Source organism: Mixophyes fleayi, chromosome 8 (genome assembly GCF_038048845.1).
Source record: "Mixophyes fleayi isolate aMixFle1 chromosome 8, aMixFle1.hap1, whole genome shotgun sequence".
Classification (NCBI taxonomy): Eukaryota; Metazoa; Chordata; class Amphibia; order Anura; family Limnodynastidae; genus Mixophyes; species Mixophyes fleayi.
Window position 1 is genome coordinate 111,872,014 of NC_134409.1, and position 16,698 is coordinate 111,888,711.

The 16,698-nt window shown below is 39.5% G+C and overlaps 1 protein-coding gene across 1 annotated transcript in view; it reads right to left on the reverse strand.

Moving 5' to 3' along the window:
* The window catches only part of LOC142099593 (protein Wnt-7a), a 47,319-nt gene that overhangs the window by 18,963 nt on the left and 11,658 nt on the right, over positions 1-16,698 (reverse strand). The window contains exon 3 of the mRNA XM_075183183.1: positions 8,162-8,433. Coding sequence (XP_075039284.1) covers positions 8,162-8,433 — 272 coding nt within the window. The remainder of the gene's footprint in view (positions 1-8,161; positions 8,434-16,698) is intronic.

Below are 16,698 nucleotides of genomic sequence, written 5' to 3' on the forward strand. Positions count from 1 at the left end.
GTTCTGTTTTGCATATAAGTAAAATACTGACTGTTTTTTCATGTAGCACACAAATATCAACTTTAAATTTCAGTGTACAAATAAGCTATCAAGTATTTGTGTGTTACATAAAAAAACAGTCAGTATTTTACTTATATGCAAAACAGAACACACATTTGCACCCCTTGCAATGTAACATGGTTTTGTCCAGGAGACTGAAATGAGAATCCTCTTCATTTAAGAACCTTAATGAATCAGGCCCCTTATTATTGTTTTATGTCTTCTTGCAAACCAAACAATAGGAGATTAACTCATCTCCAATCCTTCCAAAAATACTGATTTTGAAGCCAGAACATTTTAGGCCACTCCTGGTTTGCACAAATCATGCCCAATTCCCAAGCCATGCTCCTACATAATTAGGCTCTTTCCTAATGGTCATCATCATCATCATCTATTTATTTATATAGCGCCACTAATTCCACAGCGCTGTACAGAAAACTCATTCACATCAGTCCCTGCCCCACTGGAGCTTACAATCTAAATCCCCTAACATACACACAGACCGATAAATTCCACCTCCTTTCAGATCAGGACTGTCTTTAATAAATTGGCGGCAATGCATCTCAAATGCAGTTATTTATCTCTGCAAACAATATTCGTTTTTGGAGTTTGGAAGCAATAAGTTTCCCTCTGTGAGGTCTAATTGTCAAATTTTGCTCAGGTCGGTGTTTTTTTGCCTTTCTCTGGTCAACCCAATTATTATCTATAAAGGATTTCATTTGATGCACCTAATGAACCTGCATTTACTGTATATACTTAAGGTGCACATGCAGGGCAGTAGTCTGGTAGTCAGATCACTGTTAGAACTAACGATACACATGCTGAAGATGGTCACACCCACCGCAAGATCCAAGTGATGGTTCCCCAGACAATGACATTGGTAATTACTTGTTTTGGAGGCTGGTTTTGGAATTTTATAAACTACCCGTAAAAAATGGTAGTGTTAGAAATAGTCAGGCATCTGCATGGACTTTAGGTTGTTCTACTTATAAACAGGCTATTCACAACTACATGGATGAAATGTTGTTGGGAATGGCTTGGACATAAGCCAAATTGTCTGAAGTTTGTGCATGTGTTTCTTTGCTGTTAACTTTATTGACCTAAATGTACGACTAAGGATCTGAAAGATATGTCATGTAGGAATGCGATTAGTGGGTATAAGGCTGATCACTAAAATGTACGGTCAGCATGGATCTTGAGTGCATGAGGCTGGGTACAAGACTTTATCTTGCATAGGACTGGTGGGCAAGAGGATGGTATGCTTGGCACAGGGGAGTAGATGATGGGCATGAGTTTGCTGTACAAGGCATCATGATGTTATGGTGGGAATGAGACTGATAGGATGGACACTGGACTGTATTTGATGGACATGTAACTATAGGCTAATATGCTAACCATACTGACCATGGGCTAGTATGCTGATCATAAGGCTGTGTATGGAAGACATATAACTTATTTAGCACTATGTGTACAAGTATATGAAGGGCGTAGGACTGTAGCTGGTGACCATGACACGATTATGCAGGGCACAGGCCTTAAAAAATAGATACATATTAGCAATGAGGTCAGTAATGGTTTACTGCAGAATTGTATATCCATCTTCACAGAGGAAGTGATCTGGGCATACTAGACTGCCTGGTTGGACCATCAGGTTGACAAGTATTCCGGATCAATCATATGTCTATTTTTCTCAGCTTTTTAGTCTAATCTAAAGATTGATAATTTACTATGGGCTAGTATGCTGAAAACTTTTAAGCTTTAAGCCCAATTTAAGAACCACATTGGAACAGTTTTGAGCATCTCTATACATACGCGAGTAGTTCTGCAATGCTAGAAATGGTTGTGCAATATTTGTCTCTATACATACACATGTAATCACAACTTCTGTGCTGGCCTACCGATGCAAATGACACTTGCGGCTACCTACAACATGAAAAGCGGAACAGGGGAGGGAAGGGGCAGATGAATGTAAGCTATGTACAGTAAGGGCGTGCCGAGGATGTGCCGACTCATGTCCTGGGCTTCTCGTAAGTGCATGGTTTCAGCACACTCTAGTATTGTCATACTGTTATAGTGCACCAATATGTATAGTTTTACAACAAAATGGCATTGACAGCCATGCAGAATCCAGGAGACGCTAAGTACTCTCCCTGATTCTAAATTACAGAGTGAACAGTCACATCCCCAATTACCAGAACCACAGCAGCTGGCCACAAACAAGCTGTGTGGGAGCATTGTACTCCAAAATTGTTTTGTCTCCTCTGGCAGGAGAACTAATCAATACAGAGGTGCCAGTCAGGTGAGTATCTGATGAAGGTGAAGGTCCAAGACACTAACCACCTGCTGTTCTACTTATTGAGGAAGGGGTTGGGTTTTATCTAATGTATGATCAGGATGGAGTAATTTGAGAAGAGAAAAGAACTCCTGTGCTCTATGCCACCTCCAAGACCCTTGATCCCCCCTGATGTTCCGACGCATAAGAAATGGGCCTTTTCGAAAGCAAAGTGGGTGCCCAGGAGGCAAGAGCAGCCTGGGAGGCAAGAGCAGAGTGGGGGCTCATGAGGCAAAAGCAGCATCTCTGAGCCCCTACCCAAATGTTGCTATGAAGCCTGGCGGTGCACTGTTCCTCCCCTGCATAAATATATGTACATACTTATGTATGCATATTACAAAATAATGTTTCATATACCACATAAGCATTTCACACTGTGTAATACTAAAAATACATACCTATTATTTATTAGTATTTAACGGTTCTGGTGTTTAGTAAGTTAACATTAAAATTATTTAAATTGCAAATGTGATGAAATGTTTGTTCCCTAAAAGCTAAATAAAGTGGTATTTCATATAAAGGTAGACGTCTCTGACAGTGTTTTCCCTTGCAGAGCTCATGTCACTTCAGATGAGTTCATACAGACACATAATACAGAAGCACAATAAGGGCCGGGAATGTCTTCCTGCTTCACTAGTAAAGGCAGCCCTTTCTTGGCCAAAAGACTCTGCCACAGAAAATGAAAAATTAGCCTCTCGCAGCTGCCATTGTTGAAACCTTGACTTCATTCTTCAGGAAATGCTGTGTCTGACCTACAGATAAAGGCAACTCCCAAATTCTAAATCATTTCATGTTACAAATACAGCAGGAAAAAAATACTCTATCATTAAAAGACATAATTGAGTAGAGATGAACATGTTTATTTAATAAAGTGTCCTTAATACAAACCTTACATCTAAATGTCAATGTTTTTTGTTTCTTTATGAAAAAGTACAATGTACTTGTTTTAATATATACACATTCCAGCACTCCTTTAACGGCTGGATGCAGAGCCAGTGGTTCAAGAAATTGTGTGCAGTGATTGCATAGTTGCCAACATTTTAAAATCGTTTCTATGGACTTTTGCTGCTAATCCATCTAAGCTTTTCACTAGTGATACTGTCTCAGTGGATCTTGTAGTACTGCAATCCCCATCGTGCCATGTTTACTGAATTTGATTAGAATGTAATTCTTGGATTTTAAATACTCCTCTTCAATAACTAGACATGTATGAAGCCCAGGGAAACTGGAAAGAATTGTATGCAGGAAAAAGTGCATTGTAATGTGTAGCTGGTCAATTATGAAAAACAGGGATACAAATTTAAAGGGATACACATACATAATCCCGGCCTGTCCCTGAAATTAAAGTCAGTTGGCAGCTATGTGATTGATTGATTGATTGATTTGTGGTACTAAAGGGTGGGGTGGAAAAGCACTTATGGGCAGTACAGTGGTTAGCACTTCTGCCTCACAGCACTGGGGTCATGAGTTCAATTCCCGACCATGGTCTTATCTGTGTGGAGTTTGTATGTTCTCCTTGTGTTTGCGTGGGTTTCCTCCGGGTGCTCCGGTTTCCTCTCACACTCCAAAAACATACTGGTAGGTTAATTGGCCGCTATCAAAATTGACCCTAGTCTCTCCATCTCTGTCTGTCTGTCTCCCTCTCTGTCTGTGTCTGTGTCTGTGTGTGAGTGTGTCTATATTAGGGAATTTAGACTGTAAGCCCCAATGGGGCAGGGACTGATGTGAATGAGTTCTCTGTACAGCGCTGCGGAATCAGTGGCACTATATAAATAAATAAATGATGATGATGATGCTGGTAAACGTAAATTGTGGACATTAATGTAGGAGTAATGTGTGTCTGTTTTATGTTTGTGACATTTGGACATTGTGCAGGGCAGGTGTGTGAAGGAATGGGCCAGGGCAGAGGATGGAACAAGCAGGGGAAGAACACTACATCGCTGGACCCCATTGCAAAATATTGGGGAGCAGACAATACAGTTCATCCTCATGTGGTTCTGCTCAAGCACATTGAAGCTTTCTTTCGGCTTCAGTGTGCCTGCTCTGAGAAGATAGTGGTTGCAGGCAGTGGTGGAACTATTGTCGTTGCTGGGTGTGTGGCGTCTACATGACCTCCAAATCTCCAAACCCCATAGCCACTGCACCCCCTGCAACAGTGGTTCTACTACTATGTACAGGGCATAATATGTTTGATAATTAGAGGGCTACTATAAACTAGGGTAGTATTATATTCTTACGAATGGAGGGCTATATTTTATGTTGTTCAGTCATTCAGTATTATATTTTATACAATTCAGGGACAGCATAATATGCTGAAAAACTGGAGCTTTATTGTTTAAGAATTATGTTATAGTCAGGATTATATTACATTTGGTGCTATTTGCATAGCCACACCCACTATTATGCATGGACACTTTTTAAACATGTTTCATCACTCAAGATTCAGAAGCTGTGGGGGAAAGGATGCTTCAATCTGTTTGTAAGTTTGTCTTAAAATTGCCCCTGCCATGAATAGAGTATAGTATTCTCTGTTTTTACTTGGATGAAGCCAAAGGTGCGAGGGAAAACCAACTGGAGGGATTTAAGCCAGACTTAAGTCAGACTTGTGGCAACCAAAGACAATTCACAAGCTCATCAGAGCAACAGAAAAAATGCAGTCTATTCCATGGCTACTTGTTGCTACAGTAAAGTTTGTATGGCAGAACGAGGCCTTCAAGGTGCTCAACAGACATAAAGACTTTGCCTGGATGTCCATCCATGGGGGTTTGCCCCTCAGAACTTTAATGCACTCCAGTGTATAAAACCTAATATCTGAACCTGTGCAGATATAGATATTGTGCTTGGTGCCTCATCAATTAGGAAACATCTAAGCACCACTTTTGGGATTTGCTTCTGCACAGGCAATTGTGGATACACTAGAACGTAAACTCAGAGACAGTGTGCCCAGGAACTTCATATTATACAAATCAGTACTTTATGGACTATTTCCTGGCACTCATCATACTTATGCTGCAATTCAGGAGGACGGGCGTCTTATGAACTGTGTTAAGGATGCTTTATGGCTTGCCAGGAATCGCCTCGCATTTTATAGGGAGAAGATGCCTTTCCAGGACTGTCACAGGCTGATACACAGCCTGCTAAGGAACTATTCCATCATGGGCAGTCCTAAGAGTGAAGAGGACTAGACACTTGTCTTTCTCCCCACTTCTCCCTATATGTGTCTGTACTTCAGTATAGTTTTGGACATGTGATTTGTCTCCCTTACCCTCCTTTCTATCCCCATCATACCACTAGAACCAGAGGAGGGCTGGAAATGTTTAGCCCAGGGGCCCCCTGCTCCTCAGCCCAGCCAACCCCTGGCTAGAACTTACTGACTGTCTTCCCTATTTATGCACCTTTGCCTTTTATGTGTCTGTCTATCAGTAAAACTTCTGGGCAGTGATTACTCTCCCTTACCCTCTCCCCCTACATCCCTCTTCACACCTATTGTTCTTTGTTGGAACAGTTGTTTTATTTAAGTAATGAATGAATAGTGCAGTACTTGATGTATCATGTAGGATGTTATATCGTACACCATATGTCTTGCATTGTGCTATAAAGTATGACTAATTTATGTCTCACAGTGTATTGTGTTTCAGCAACACTATAATGCAATGTATTATGTCTGTTTTTTGTATATTTTTATGCAAAATAAAGTATAGATTTTTCAATCAATAATATCGTCTTTATGGAGGCTACATAGAAAGCAAGCTATTCCCACACAGAACTAAAACATGTACGAAAGTCCTACAAATGCAGATAACCGCATTTTTAAAAAAAACTGTCTTGGTGCATTGAATTTTATAAATGAGTTCAAGCAGTAATATCTACTGTTGAGCTTGCGACTAATAGCAGAGGTAAGTGATCAATGGTACTGCAGCATCTTCCACCCAGGGGCATAACTAGACATTTGTATGCCTCAGAGTTTTGTAAGGGCCCCCATGCAGGCCCGGCGCTCCCATTAGGCAAGGTTAGGCACTTGCCTAGGGCGCCGGGCTCTGGAGGGCGCCACAGTATTCTAAAATACTTTAAAACTGTGCGGCGACCGCTGACCACCTGTCACGGCCGCCGCACAGCATTCAGATGGACGGGGAGGGGGGGAAGAAGCTATTTTGTCACCACCGCCGCCTCTCTGCTCCGTCTCCTCCCCTCCACTTACTAGTGTCAGTGAGTGGAGGGGAGGAGACGGAGCAGATAGGCGGCGGTGGTGAGACAAGGTAAGGAGAGGAGGGAGGAGGGCGGCGATTTTTGTGGGGGGGGGGGCGGCGATTTTTGCGGGGAGGGGGGGGGGCGCTGCTTTTTTAAAAATGCCTAGGGCGCCGTGGACCCTAGCACCGGCCCTGCCCCCATGTACCACTCAAAGTTTAAAAAAAAACACATTTACACATGGGGCATTGACAGGGGAAGCATCCCCCACTTAGCTGCAAGCCCTATTGGAGCTGCAACTCTTGTTTTGTTTACACCAGTAATATCAACAAGTGATCTGTGGTCTAGCTATTGCAGTCGCAGCTGTCATCAGTTCCACAATCTGGTCCATGAACCCAAGGTGGCTTTCTGCAGCATTGGACTCTGCTAGTTTTGTGGTTGATTAATGACCTCAACTGCGGTCTATAAAATTCTATACCTGCTGAATATATATTATACTCCCATCTAATAAATCTTATATAAAGATTATGAGCAGATTTTTATCAATCAGGTTATTATCGGCATGTTGGAAATGCAGTCAGAAGATAACCTCTATATTTCTGTGTGTGATCTTCCAACCACACAATAAGGACCCTGTGAAAGCTGCAGGTTGGGTTACATGTGACCAAACTGGACAGTGATTTGTTACTCAGCTTCATGCCTCACTGATGTCACTTGTTCCTAGTGAACTGATAGGCTCAATATTGTTTCAACCCACAAAATGGCTGTTTCCACTAAGTGTTGGTAACTGGTACAACACTGAGAAGTTCCGCCTATGGAACAAAACATACAAAAAGTTGGCAGCAGGACTGTGGAAAATCAATACCACAAAGATAAAACCTGAACAAGCCAGCAAATAAAACCATTCAGAAATAAACAAGAACATGAGTTTAAGCTGTACAGAGGAGATAGCCTCAAAATGTTTCATTAATATACTATAAAATAATTTGCAATTCATTGCTATTCATTTTTCGTCTTCCTTGGAATTATAAAACAATACCAGCTGCGCTGAAGCATAAATGTTCTAATTATAGGCTGAGCAAGCTCCATGTCACATGGATATAACCATCTTCTGAATAAAGGAAATGGGACTGCGAGACGTTGACCCATCAACTTGGATTATCATTTAGGTGACATCAAGTGGGCAACACTTAATTTCCGGAACCCTTAGCAAAAAAGGGGGGTCGGCCTTGATCTGCTCACAGGACTGAAAGCCCGAAGAAGGCTTCACTATGCATGCACACGCCCCTGCGTATGCTCAGAAGAGCAAAGCATGGGCCTCTGCAGCGGATGGATCAGCATGGCCGGGTAACCGTTCATGCTGCTCTGGCAGTAGTTCCACCCATGGGTGACATGTAGATTGAGATACACAGGAGAGAATAATACATAGGAAAGTTGGACCTTTTCATTCATTGTTGCAGTATTTGCTCGTCATTATGTTCAATTTATTTTTTTCCGTGTTTGTAAAGCGCTGTGGAACATGTAAGCACTTTATAAATATAACAATAATCATAGTCATGTACTAAGTGTATGGATAACAATGAGAGCCTGGGATAAGATTCATACCTTGCGTCCAGCCTCGTTGTTGTGCAAGTTCATGAGGGTCCTCGCGTTCTGCTTGATCTCCCTAGAGTCCACAAAGTCCTTGGAAAACACTAATCCATAGCGGATGTCAGCAGAACAGCCTCCCCATTTCCAACCTTCTTCCCTATGAAATTGTCCTTGTTTTTCCTTATCACAACCACAGTCACTCATGTTTCCTTGAGTACAAGCAGACGTGATGGCGTGGGCCACTCCAGCCGCAATGATGGCGTAAGTGAATGCTGCCTCCCTGCTGCCTGTTGGGTAAGATAGGACATGTCAAACACCTCTATTGTATGCCATACCATAGGGCAAGCTAGTGTTATATTTCATATGGTTATTACATGGCGAGAAAAATAATCAACTTTTGCATTTAGATAAAATTGTTAGAGACACTCTCAGCAGTACCAGTATTGTAGGAACATCCTTTATATAAAACACTATAAGGAAGTACAGGGGTTTCAACTGTAGTTTTTCATGAATTTAGTAGCCATAGGGGGAATTCAATCCCCCCCCCAAGTACCGCCACGTTAAAGCTATTACCGTTATTACGGTAAGTTTAACCCAGCTTTCTGCTCGCAGCTCAGGGAGGTGTGAGCAAAAAGTCAGCATTAAAACTACCGTAATAACGGTATTTACGCGCACTATTACCGTAATAACAGTAAAGGTGTGCAGGCCGCGTTACTTTTTCAAGTAACACACCCAATTGAATTCCCCCCATAATGTGCACTATTAGGTTTCTATGAAGGGGATACTCTGCAAGATTATGTATTAAACTCTACGTCTAGGCATACACATTTACAGTTCGATCTCTTTTGTCTCTGCAAATCAAAAACATCCACCTATACTCCAAGCTATTGTAATTTTGCATTGTTGTATCTATGAATACTCCATTTAAATTATTTGGTGCAGCTACAATGATAAAAATATTGGTGTTGAAGGAGACAAGTAACGACTTATGTTAAACATTTCTGAATGTATAATATCAAGAGAAGTGATATTGTGCAATGGCTCATAAGGAATAAAGAGAAACAGATACCAAGATTTACATGCATCATACAGAATAAAAGAAATTGATGCTGTGCAATTGATACAGGCAAAATAATAACAGATACTGAGATTTAAATTGTGAAGTCAAATTTAGTTGTTCAATACTGACAGCCAGTATAATGGTGTGGTTTATTGAAACAAGGGATATTTTGTAGTTATTGTTTCGGAACTAAACTGGATCAGTAAAACTTAAACGTAATTTTAAAAGAAAATTAGGAGAACCGGCATATAACGCAATTTAAAAAGAAAATACCTTAAAACAACGTCAGTTGTAGTTACTGTACTTGTATGATATATACATGTAACCTCCTGTCACTGCGTGTGGGAGATGGTAATGTATGTCCTGGTTAACGCTTCCTCTGTCCTGGCTAGCTCTTGGGTGTGGGCATAAGTGACCAGTTGGTCCCTGCTCATACAGGATTTACAGCAATGTCTCAATGTCTGTGAAGTGTGAACACAGGTGTTGTCGCGTGAGGGTACACCCTAAACTGCATAGTGTTGTCCCTGTTCCACCAACTGGTGTACTTTACCCTAAATTTCAGTAACCATAAAGGGCAGTGGAGTTCAGGCACGTAGAATGGGTTTAACAGTGCACTGTCCACTAATTTTGGTTGTTTTACCAGCTGGGACAAGTCAACCCCGAGCTCAAAGTAACCATTTTGTCACTGAGCATTAAATACAAATTCTGCAACTTGGTTTAAGTCACTCAGCCACAAGTAATGTTTCCAGTACCTATAACAGAACACCGTGTCCTTTTACAGGTATATTCTTCGTACTTGATTCTCAGATGCTTCTTTATTTCAACAACCTGAATGATCATATATGATTCCGTCTACACTTCTCTAGCTACTGGAAAGCCTGAGTCACTTTCTTGGTCTCATGGTTCAGCAGAAACATAGAAACATAGAATTTGACGGCAAATAAGAATCATTCGGCCCATCTAGTTTTCCGAGATTACTACATCCCTCTCAACAACTAATTAATCTCCCTGTGCAACCTAGCATCCGACTGGCCTTACTCATTGATTTGTACATTGATTGCCTACCTTTAAGTCTCTTGAAAATAGTGACTCCTAGATCCATTTCCTCCGTAGTAGCTGTTATTTTAGTGTTCATAATATTATATTCAGGCTTTGGGTTTTCAAAACGAGGCAAGAGCATGATTTTGTATTTATTTTTACCATTCCTCTTATACCAGAGGGATCCTCTGAGAGCATAGTTTTGGGTGGGGAAACGGTTGCTTAGCAATCTTGATCACATGTTTTCAGTGCAGGTGTCACGGTGGCTTAGTGGTTAGCACTTCTGTCTCTCAGCACTGGGGTCATGAGTTCGATTGGCCTTATCTGTGTGGAGTTTGTATGTTCTCCCTGTGTTTGCGTGGGTTTCCTCCCACACTCCAAAAGCATACTGGTAGGTTAATTGGCTGCTATCAAATTGACCTTAGTCTATCGGTCTGTGTGTGTGTATGTTAAGGAATTTAGACTGTAAGCTCCAATGGGACAGGGACTAATGTGAGTGAGTTCTCTGTACAGCACTGCGGAATTAGTGGCGCTATATAAATAGCTGATGATGTTGATGTGTCTAGTAATGAATGCGATACTCAGGATGTCCTGTTCTGGGCGATGGAAACACTGTAAAATCCCTGTCCCAGGTGCTGGATAATTAACTTTAGCACCCCAGTTACCCTTTTCAAACTTATTCTACAGTCATGGCAAAAAGTTTTGAGAATGACACAAGTATTGGTTTTCGCAAAATTTGCTGCTTCAGTGTTTTTAGAACTTTTTGTCAGATGTTACTATAGTATACTGATGTAAAATAACAAGCATTTCACAAGTGTCAAAGGTTTTTATTAACAATTACATTAAGTTTATGCAAAGAGTTAATATTTGCAGTGTTGACCCTTCTTTTTGAAGACCTCTGCAATTCGCCCTGGCATGATGTCAATCAACTTCTGGGCCACATACTGACTGATGGCCGCCCATTCTTGCCTAATCAATGCTTGGAGTTTGTCAGAATTCGTGGGTTTTTGTTTGTCCACCTGCCTCTTGCGGATAGACCACAAGTTCTCAATGGGATTAAGGTCTGGGGAATTTCCTGGCCATGGACCCAAAATTTCAAAATTTCAATGTTTTCATCCCGAGCTATTTAGTTATCTCTTTTGTCTTATGGCAAGGTGCTCCATCATGCTGGAAAAAGGCATTGTTCATCACCAAACTGTTCTTGGATGGTTGGGAGAAGTTGCTCTTGGAGGATGTTTTGACACTTATGAAATGCTTATAATTTTACTTCAGTATACCATAGCAACAATCTGACAAAAAGGTCTAAAAACACTGAAGCAGCAAACTTTGTGAAAACCAATATTTGTGTCATTCTCAAAACTTTTGGTCATTACTGTATGTGCTCTCTGATTGGCTGCATGTATCATACTTGCAGTCCATATTTTTACAATACAGTCACTGGTTTCAGCATCCAAAGGGACTTTACCCGAAATGTTTGTGGTCTTGTCTAATATATTTCTATCTTAGATAAATCAGGGGTGTGGTCTTATTTGTCCTTATATTCCTACTAAGACTAGCTGTTTGCATGACTGCACATTTACTCACTGTATCTATGTGCGCACTGTTGTAGAAGACATATACAATCTATGTTATCTGTGCTGTGGGCAGCACGGTGGCTTAGTGGTTAGCACTTCTGTCTCACAGCACTGGGGTCATGAGTTCGATTCCTGACCATGGCCTCATCTGTGAGGAGTTTGTATGTTCTCCCCGTGTTTGCTTGGGTTTCCTCTGGGTGCTCCGGTTTCCTCCCGCACTCCAAAAACATACTAGTAGGTTAATTGGCTGCAATTAAATTGCCCTCAGTCTCTCTCAGTCTGTGTGTGTGTGTGTGTGTGTATGTTAGGGGATTTAGATTGTAAGCTCCAATGGGGCAGTGAGTGGTGTGAATGAGTTCTCCCTGTACAGCGCTGCGAGATTAGTGGCGCTATATAAATAATGCGGAAACCTTGTGGCGCCTTACAAATAAACGATAATAATAATAATAATAATAATAAATAGATGATGATGATACTGCTAGTATAGCCTATAGCCAGAGCTCCATGTCTGCCCCAAATGCAGCTTTGAGACTCCCAAGCGTATGTTTTTATATCAGGAATTATTATATGTAATTGTATTATTTTAATCTCTTCTTCTAATCCTGAAATAAGGTGTATTATGGAAACTCCATTTGTTCTAGCACCAGATGTTTTCTACATGGATTAGGGAAAGTCTTATCTCAATTTTCCGAGACTAGCTCTGTGAGGTCTCTTTTAAAACAGTGTGTGGTGTGTTTTTTTGTAGAGGGACTAAATTAGTCCCAAAGAAATTACACAAATAAGTTTCATATACGATCATATATTATGCCAAAATTGTATACAATGTTTAAGCCCTAATTATTGGTTATTCTTTACGGAATAAAGGGAGTCATCAAAATATAAATTAATTTATTAAATAAATACAAGCAAAAAAAATAATAGATTTATATCAGAACTTAAATTATACTATAGTCCTGTTAATTGTGGCTGGCTAAATTGATTAAGGCAACAAATTGCTAAAAATGTTGGCTAAATTATTATTTGTAACAAATAAATGTAGCTACAACTATGCAGGACACATGGTTTGATATCAAATCAGAAATCCAAGGGAAAATATAAGAATTTTAACTAATGCTTAAATGCTACAATTTTTGTAGGTTAAAATCTGAAAATAAACATTTTAAAAATAAGACCACAGCCCATATTTAGTGTAATATCTCTTAAATTTCTTGCTAGGTGACACATTGACAAAAAATATTATTTATTATTCTGGAAAACATGTTTAATGTCAAACGATCATCCCTATAAAAAAGCACATTTCTGTCTGTTAAAAAACAAAGTAAAGTTTCCTAATCACCTCCCAAAAGTTCCAGTGACAGACGCCATCTTTTTTTAAAAAATACCCAGAATGGTAAATCTGCCTTCTCATTCCCACATAAAAATATGAGGCAGAAACATATAAAGGTAAATAATTAAGTAAATATTTCTGGCGCAACTAACTAGAAGAACATATGGGTATATCTTAATGAACTTTTGAATACAAATATTCATGGTCAAAAAAGCTGAAATAAAATTATTTGTCCCTAATCCAGAACACTGTATCCCCAGGACACAAAACTGTTTATGCATAGATGAGGGACAATTCTCTCTCATTAGCATGTTAAAGAGTCATAATACATAAAACATACATTTTTTGGAACATACAGCTTAGGTTTAAAGTTTCTGACATCTCCTTATTTAGAGAAAGTGACAGTAATTTAGAACATATGAAATAAAAGAAATATGAATTGAACATGAGGATTTTTTTTCCAAAGTTCACTCGAGCACATCAGAAAAATTGTGTACTTGTTTAAAGGTCCATTGTTCAAAATGATCTTTATTCCATGTTATTCTGTTGATAATGCTGACCTAAAAGAATTGTTTTACAAGGTGTGCTATTTGAAGGTTGAATATGTATTATTATTATTTTTAAATATAGTAATTAATGCGGAATGACATGCTTTCTACATTTTCTGAATTATATACATAAATCACAACATTATGATTAAAGTCGATAACAAAAAAGCAAAAATTAACTACATGAAAAATTCATCTGGAACAATGGAAACTATGTATGGAACGATAACAATGTTTATAACCACATAGGTATGAAAGTAAAAAAAAACAACTAAAATGATATCATGGAAAAGGAAGTTTTTCTGTGTCCTGTACTTTTAAATACAGGGTAATGGTCTGTAACAACGTTACTCAAAATTGTTAACAATTTTCTTTCATCTATTGATTTGGAATCACTGTTTGTGCGAGTGCTGTCTATCTACAAGGATGAGGCTTGCACAGCAATAAGGACTGACATGGTGATATGTGTGTTGATCCACTAGCTCATATGAACTATATTATATATAGGCTGGCCACACATGCTGCAATACTGCAGCCAATATTAAAATTAAATGGCGTGTCCTTATTATTAATTATTTATATAGTGCCACCAAATTAAGCATCATTTTATAGAGTCATTCACACCTGCCTCATTGTAAATTTGGAGAGCAACCAATTAACTTTCCGATAGGTGTTTGGAGGAAGCCCTTGCAAACCCCATTATGCGCGTCAGGAGGGCTCCGCTCTCTCCGGGGCACCCTGCAGTCCACCCGCTGCAAATTAATTTTTTAGCGGTGCGTGCATCTGTCCTCTTAATGTCCAAGTCCCCACTCAGAACAGAGCAGTGACCAGAATAGGTACTGAGGTACGGGGGAGCGGCCCATAAGTCATGAAGCCCCAAAGGGATTCTCCAGCAGTGGGGCACTGGAGATGCTAGCGCAGGCCCTGGAAGACCATTCAAACTCATGATCAGAACTGAGCTCTTGGCCATTTTACTGGGAGCCAGCAATGCTAACCACTGTGCCATATTAGTCTGTTTAACATACTCAATAGACTCATGAGTTACTATATATATATATATATATATATATATATATATATATATATATATATATATATATATATATATATCCCCCATTACTTTACTCTGTACTAATAGTTTACAAATTATTTTACAGATCAAGCTCTTTAGAAATGTGTGGAATATTGCATTTGCAGAGCAGCTCATGCTTAAAAGAGCCCCAGAACCTAATTTATTTCTTGTCTTTAAACAATCAACATTGGCTATTCTGATGAGATCTCTGTTCCTGCAATTCATTTCTCATGATGTCTTTGTAACTTTACTTAAAGAAGAACCAATGCGGTTTCTGACTTGGGGGAGTCTCTAAGAATTGAGAATTCTGCTATTTGTTCTGCTCATTGCACTTTGTGAGAAATTGACACCTGGGCCCCTCTTAGCGAAAAGCTTTGAAGCTGTCTTGTCCACGCAGAAGTGCTCAGCTTTCTTTAAATAAAGGGATCACAATTTTATTTTGCAAGGAGAAGACATCTTTATAACATAAAGAGCATGAACCACCCCTCCTTGTCATAGGTCTTTGTGTTCACTGTGATAATGGAATGAATACTCAGCTCTGATCTGTTTTTGTTGAATATTTCAAATTTAGAAATTCGCTTTCAAGGGATTTTACTTTTCGCAATTGAACCCTGGCTTTATTTAGTATCTATTGAATGTCATCTAACCCCAGGTCACCAATGATATAATGAGCCGATCCCGCCCTTCTTTTCTCAAGAAGCTTTCTCTTTTTACCAGCTTTGATTTAATACAATAGAGACTAGATTACTTTACACCTCTGTGTGTGCTATTATCAATTTCGAAACAGAAAAAAATTCTCATCTCTTCCAGTAGCCACCTAATAAAAATGTTTAGTTTACCATAAAATTGTGCTAATTCACAACCATGGACAATGTAAAATGTTCATTTCTCAGTAAAATTCTATTTTAAATGTATTATTTTATTTATGTAAACAATAGCGTATACAAGTGCATTACTGTAGTTCTGTTGTTAAAGATATACAGGGCCTGCTTTTGAGTAAAGCTAGGTACATACTACACGGTTTTCGTCCAATAATCGGCTCAATCAGCTGACATACGACCGCTCGTTCAAAAGTCGGGTCAGTGTGTGCAGTGACACGATGGTCAAAAGTCTGCCCAAATGGACGATTGTCGCCTCATTTGGTTGTTTGTACCGTTTAATATTTTCGTTTCTATCTCGTTTCCGCTGTGTAGTGTGTATAAACTTCCGACCGATCCACAACAGTGAGTACGAAATTACAGTCATTGCTCACGACAACATGGCTGTAAAAAGTCGGTAAAGGGACGTCCGCTCTTCCCTTTATCGTCCTAAACAAGGCTAGTGTGTATGCAGTCCATGGACCGAGCGATCGGACCATCGATCGCATGTAAAATCGCTCGGCATAAAAAGTTGGTCGAAATTTCTGTAGTGTGTACCCAGCTTTAGAAGCAAAGAAAAGGAGCAAATTTGCACCTGGACAAACCATGTTACAGTGCAAGGGGTACAAATTGACTTATTTTTTTTGCAAGCAAGTAAAATACTGGCTGTTTTTTCATGAAGCACATACTTGATAGCTTTATTTTTACACTGAAATTAAAGTTGATCTAGGACATGCCATATTCCAACTATAAATCTGTCCCTACATTTTAAATTTACCTCCCCCTCCAATGCAACATGGTTTTGCCAAGGTGCAAATTTGCTCCTTTTCTTTGCTTTGCTCCTAACTGAAAATCAGGCCCCAAAGATCTATGTTGTCCTTAACATATTTAAATAATATGCTTAGATAATCAGGTTTTGTTAGACCGTGAGAGCTGACATGTGATAAAGGATAGAAGTGATAATGAAACCTGTAATGGTTTTCAGAGACTTTCAATAGAGATAAGTCAATTGAGACAGGCTTATTCACATGCAAGAAAATGCGTGAAAAATTGCCTTGAAAGGAAAGTGAAAAATA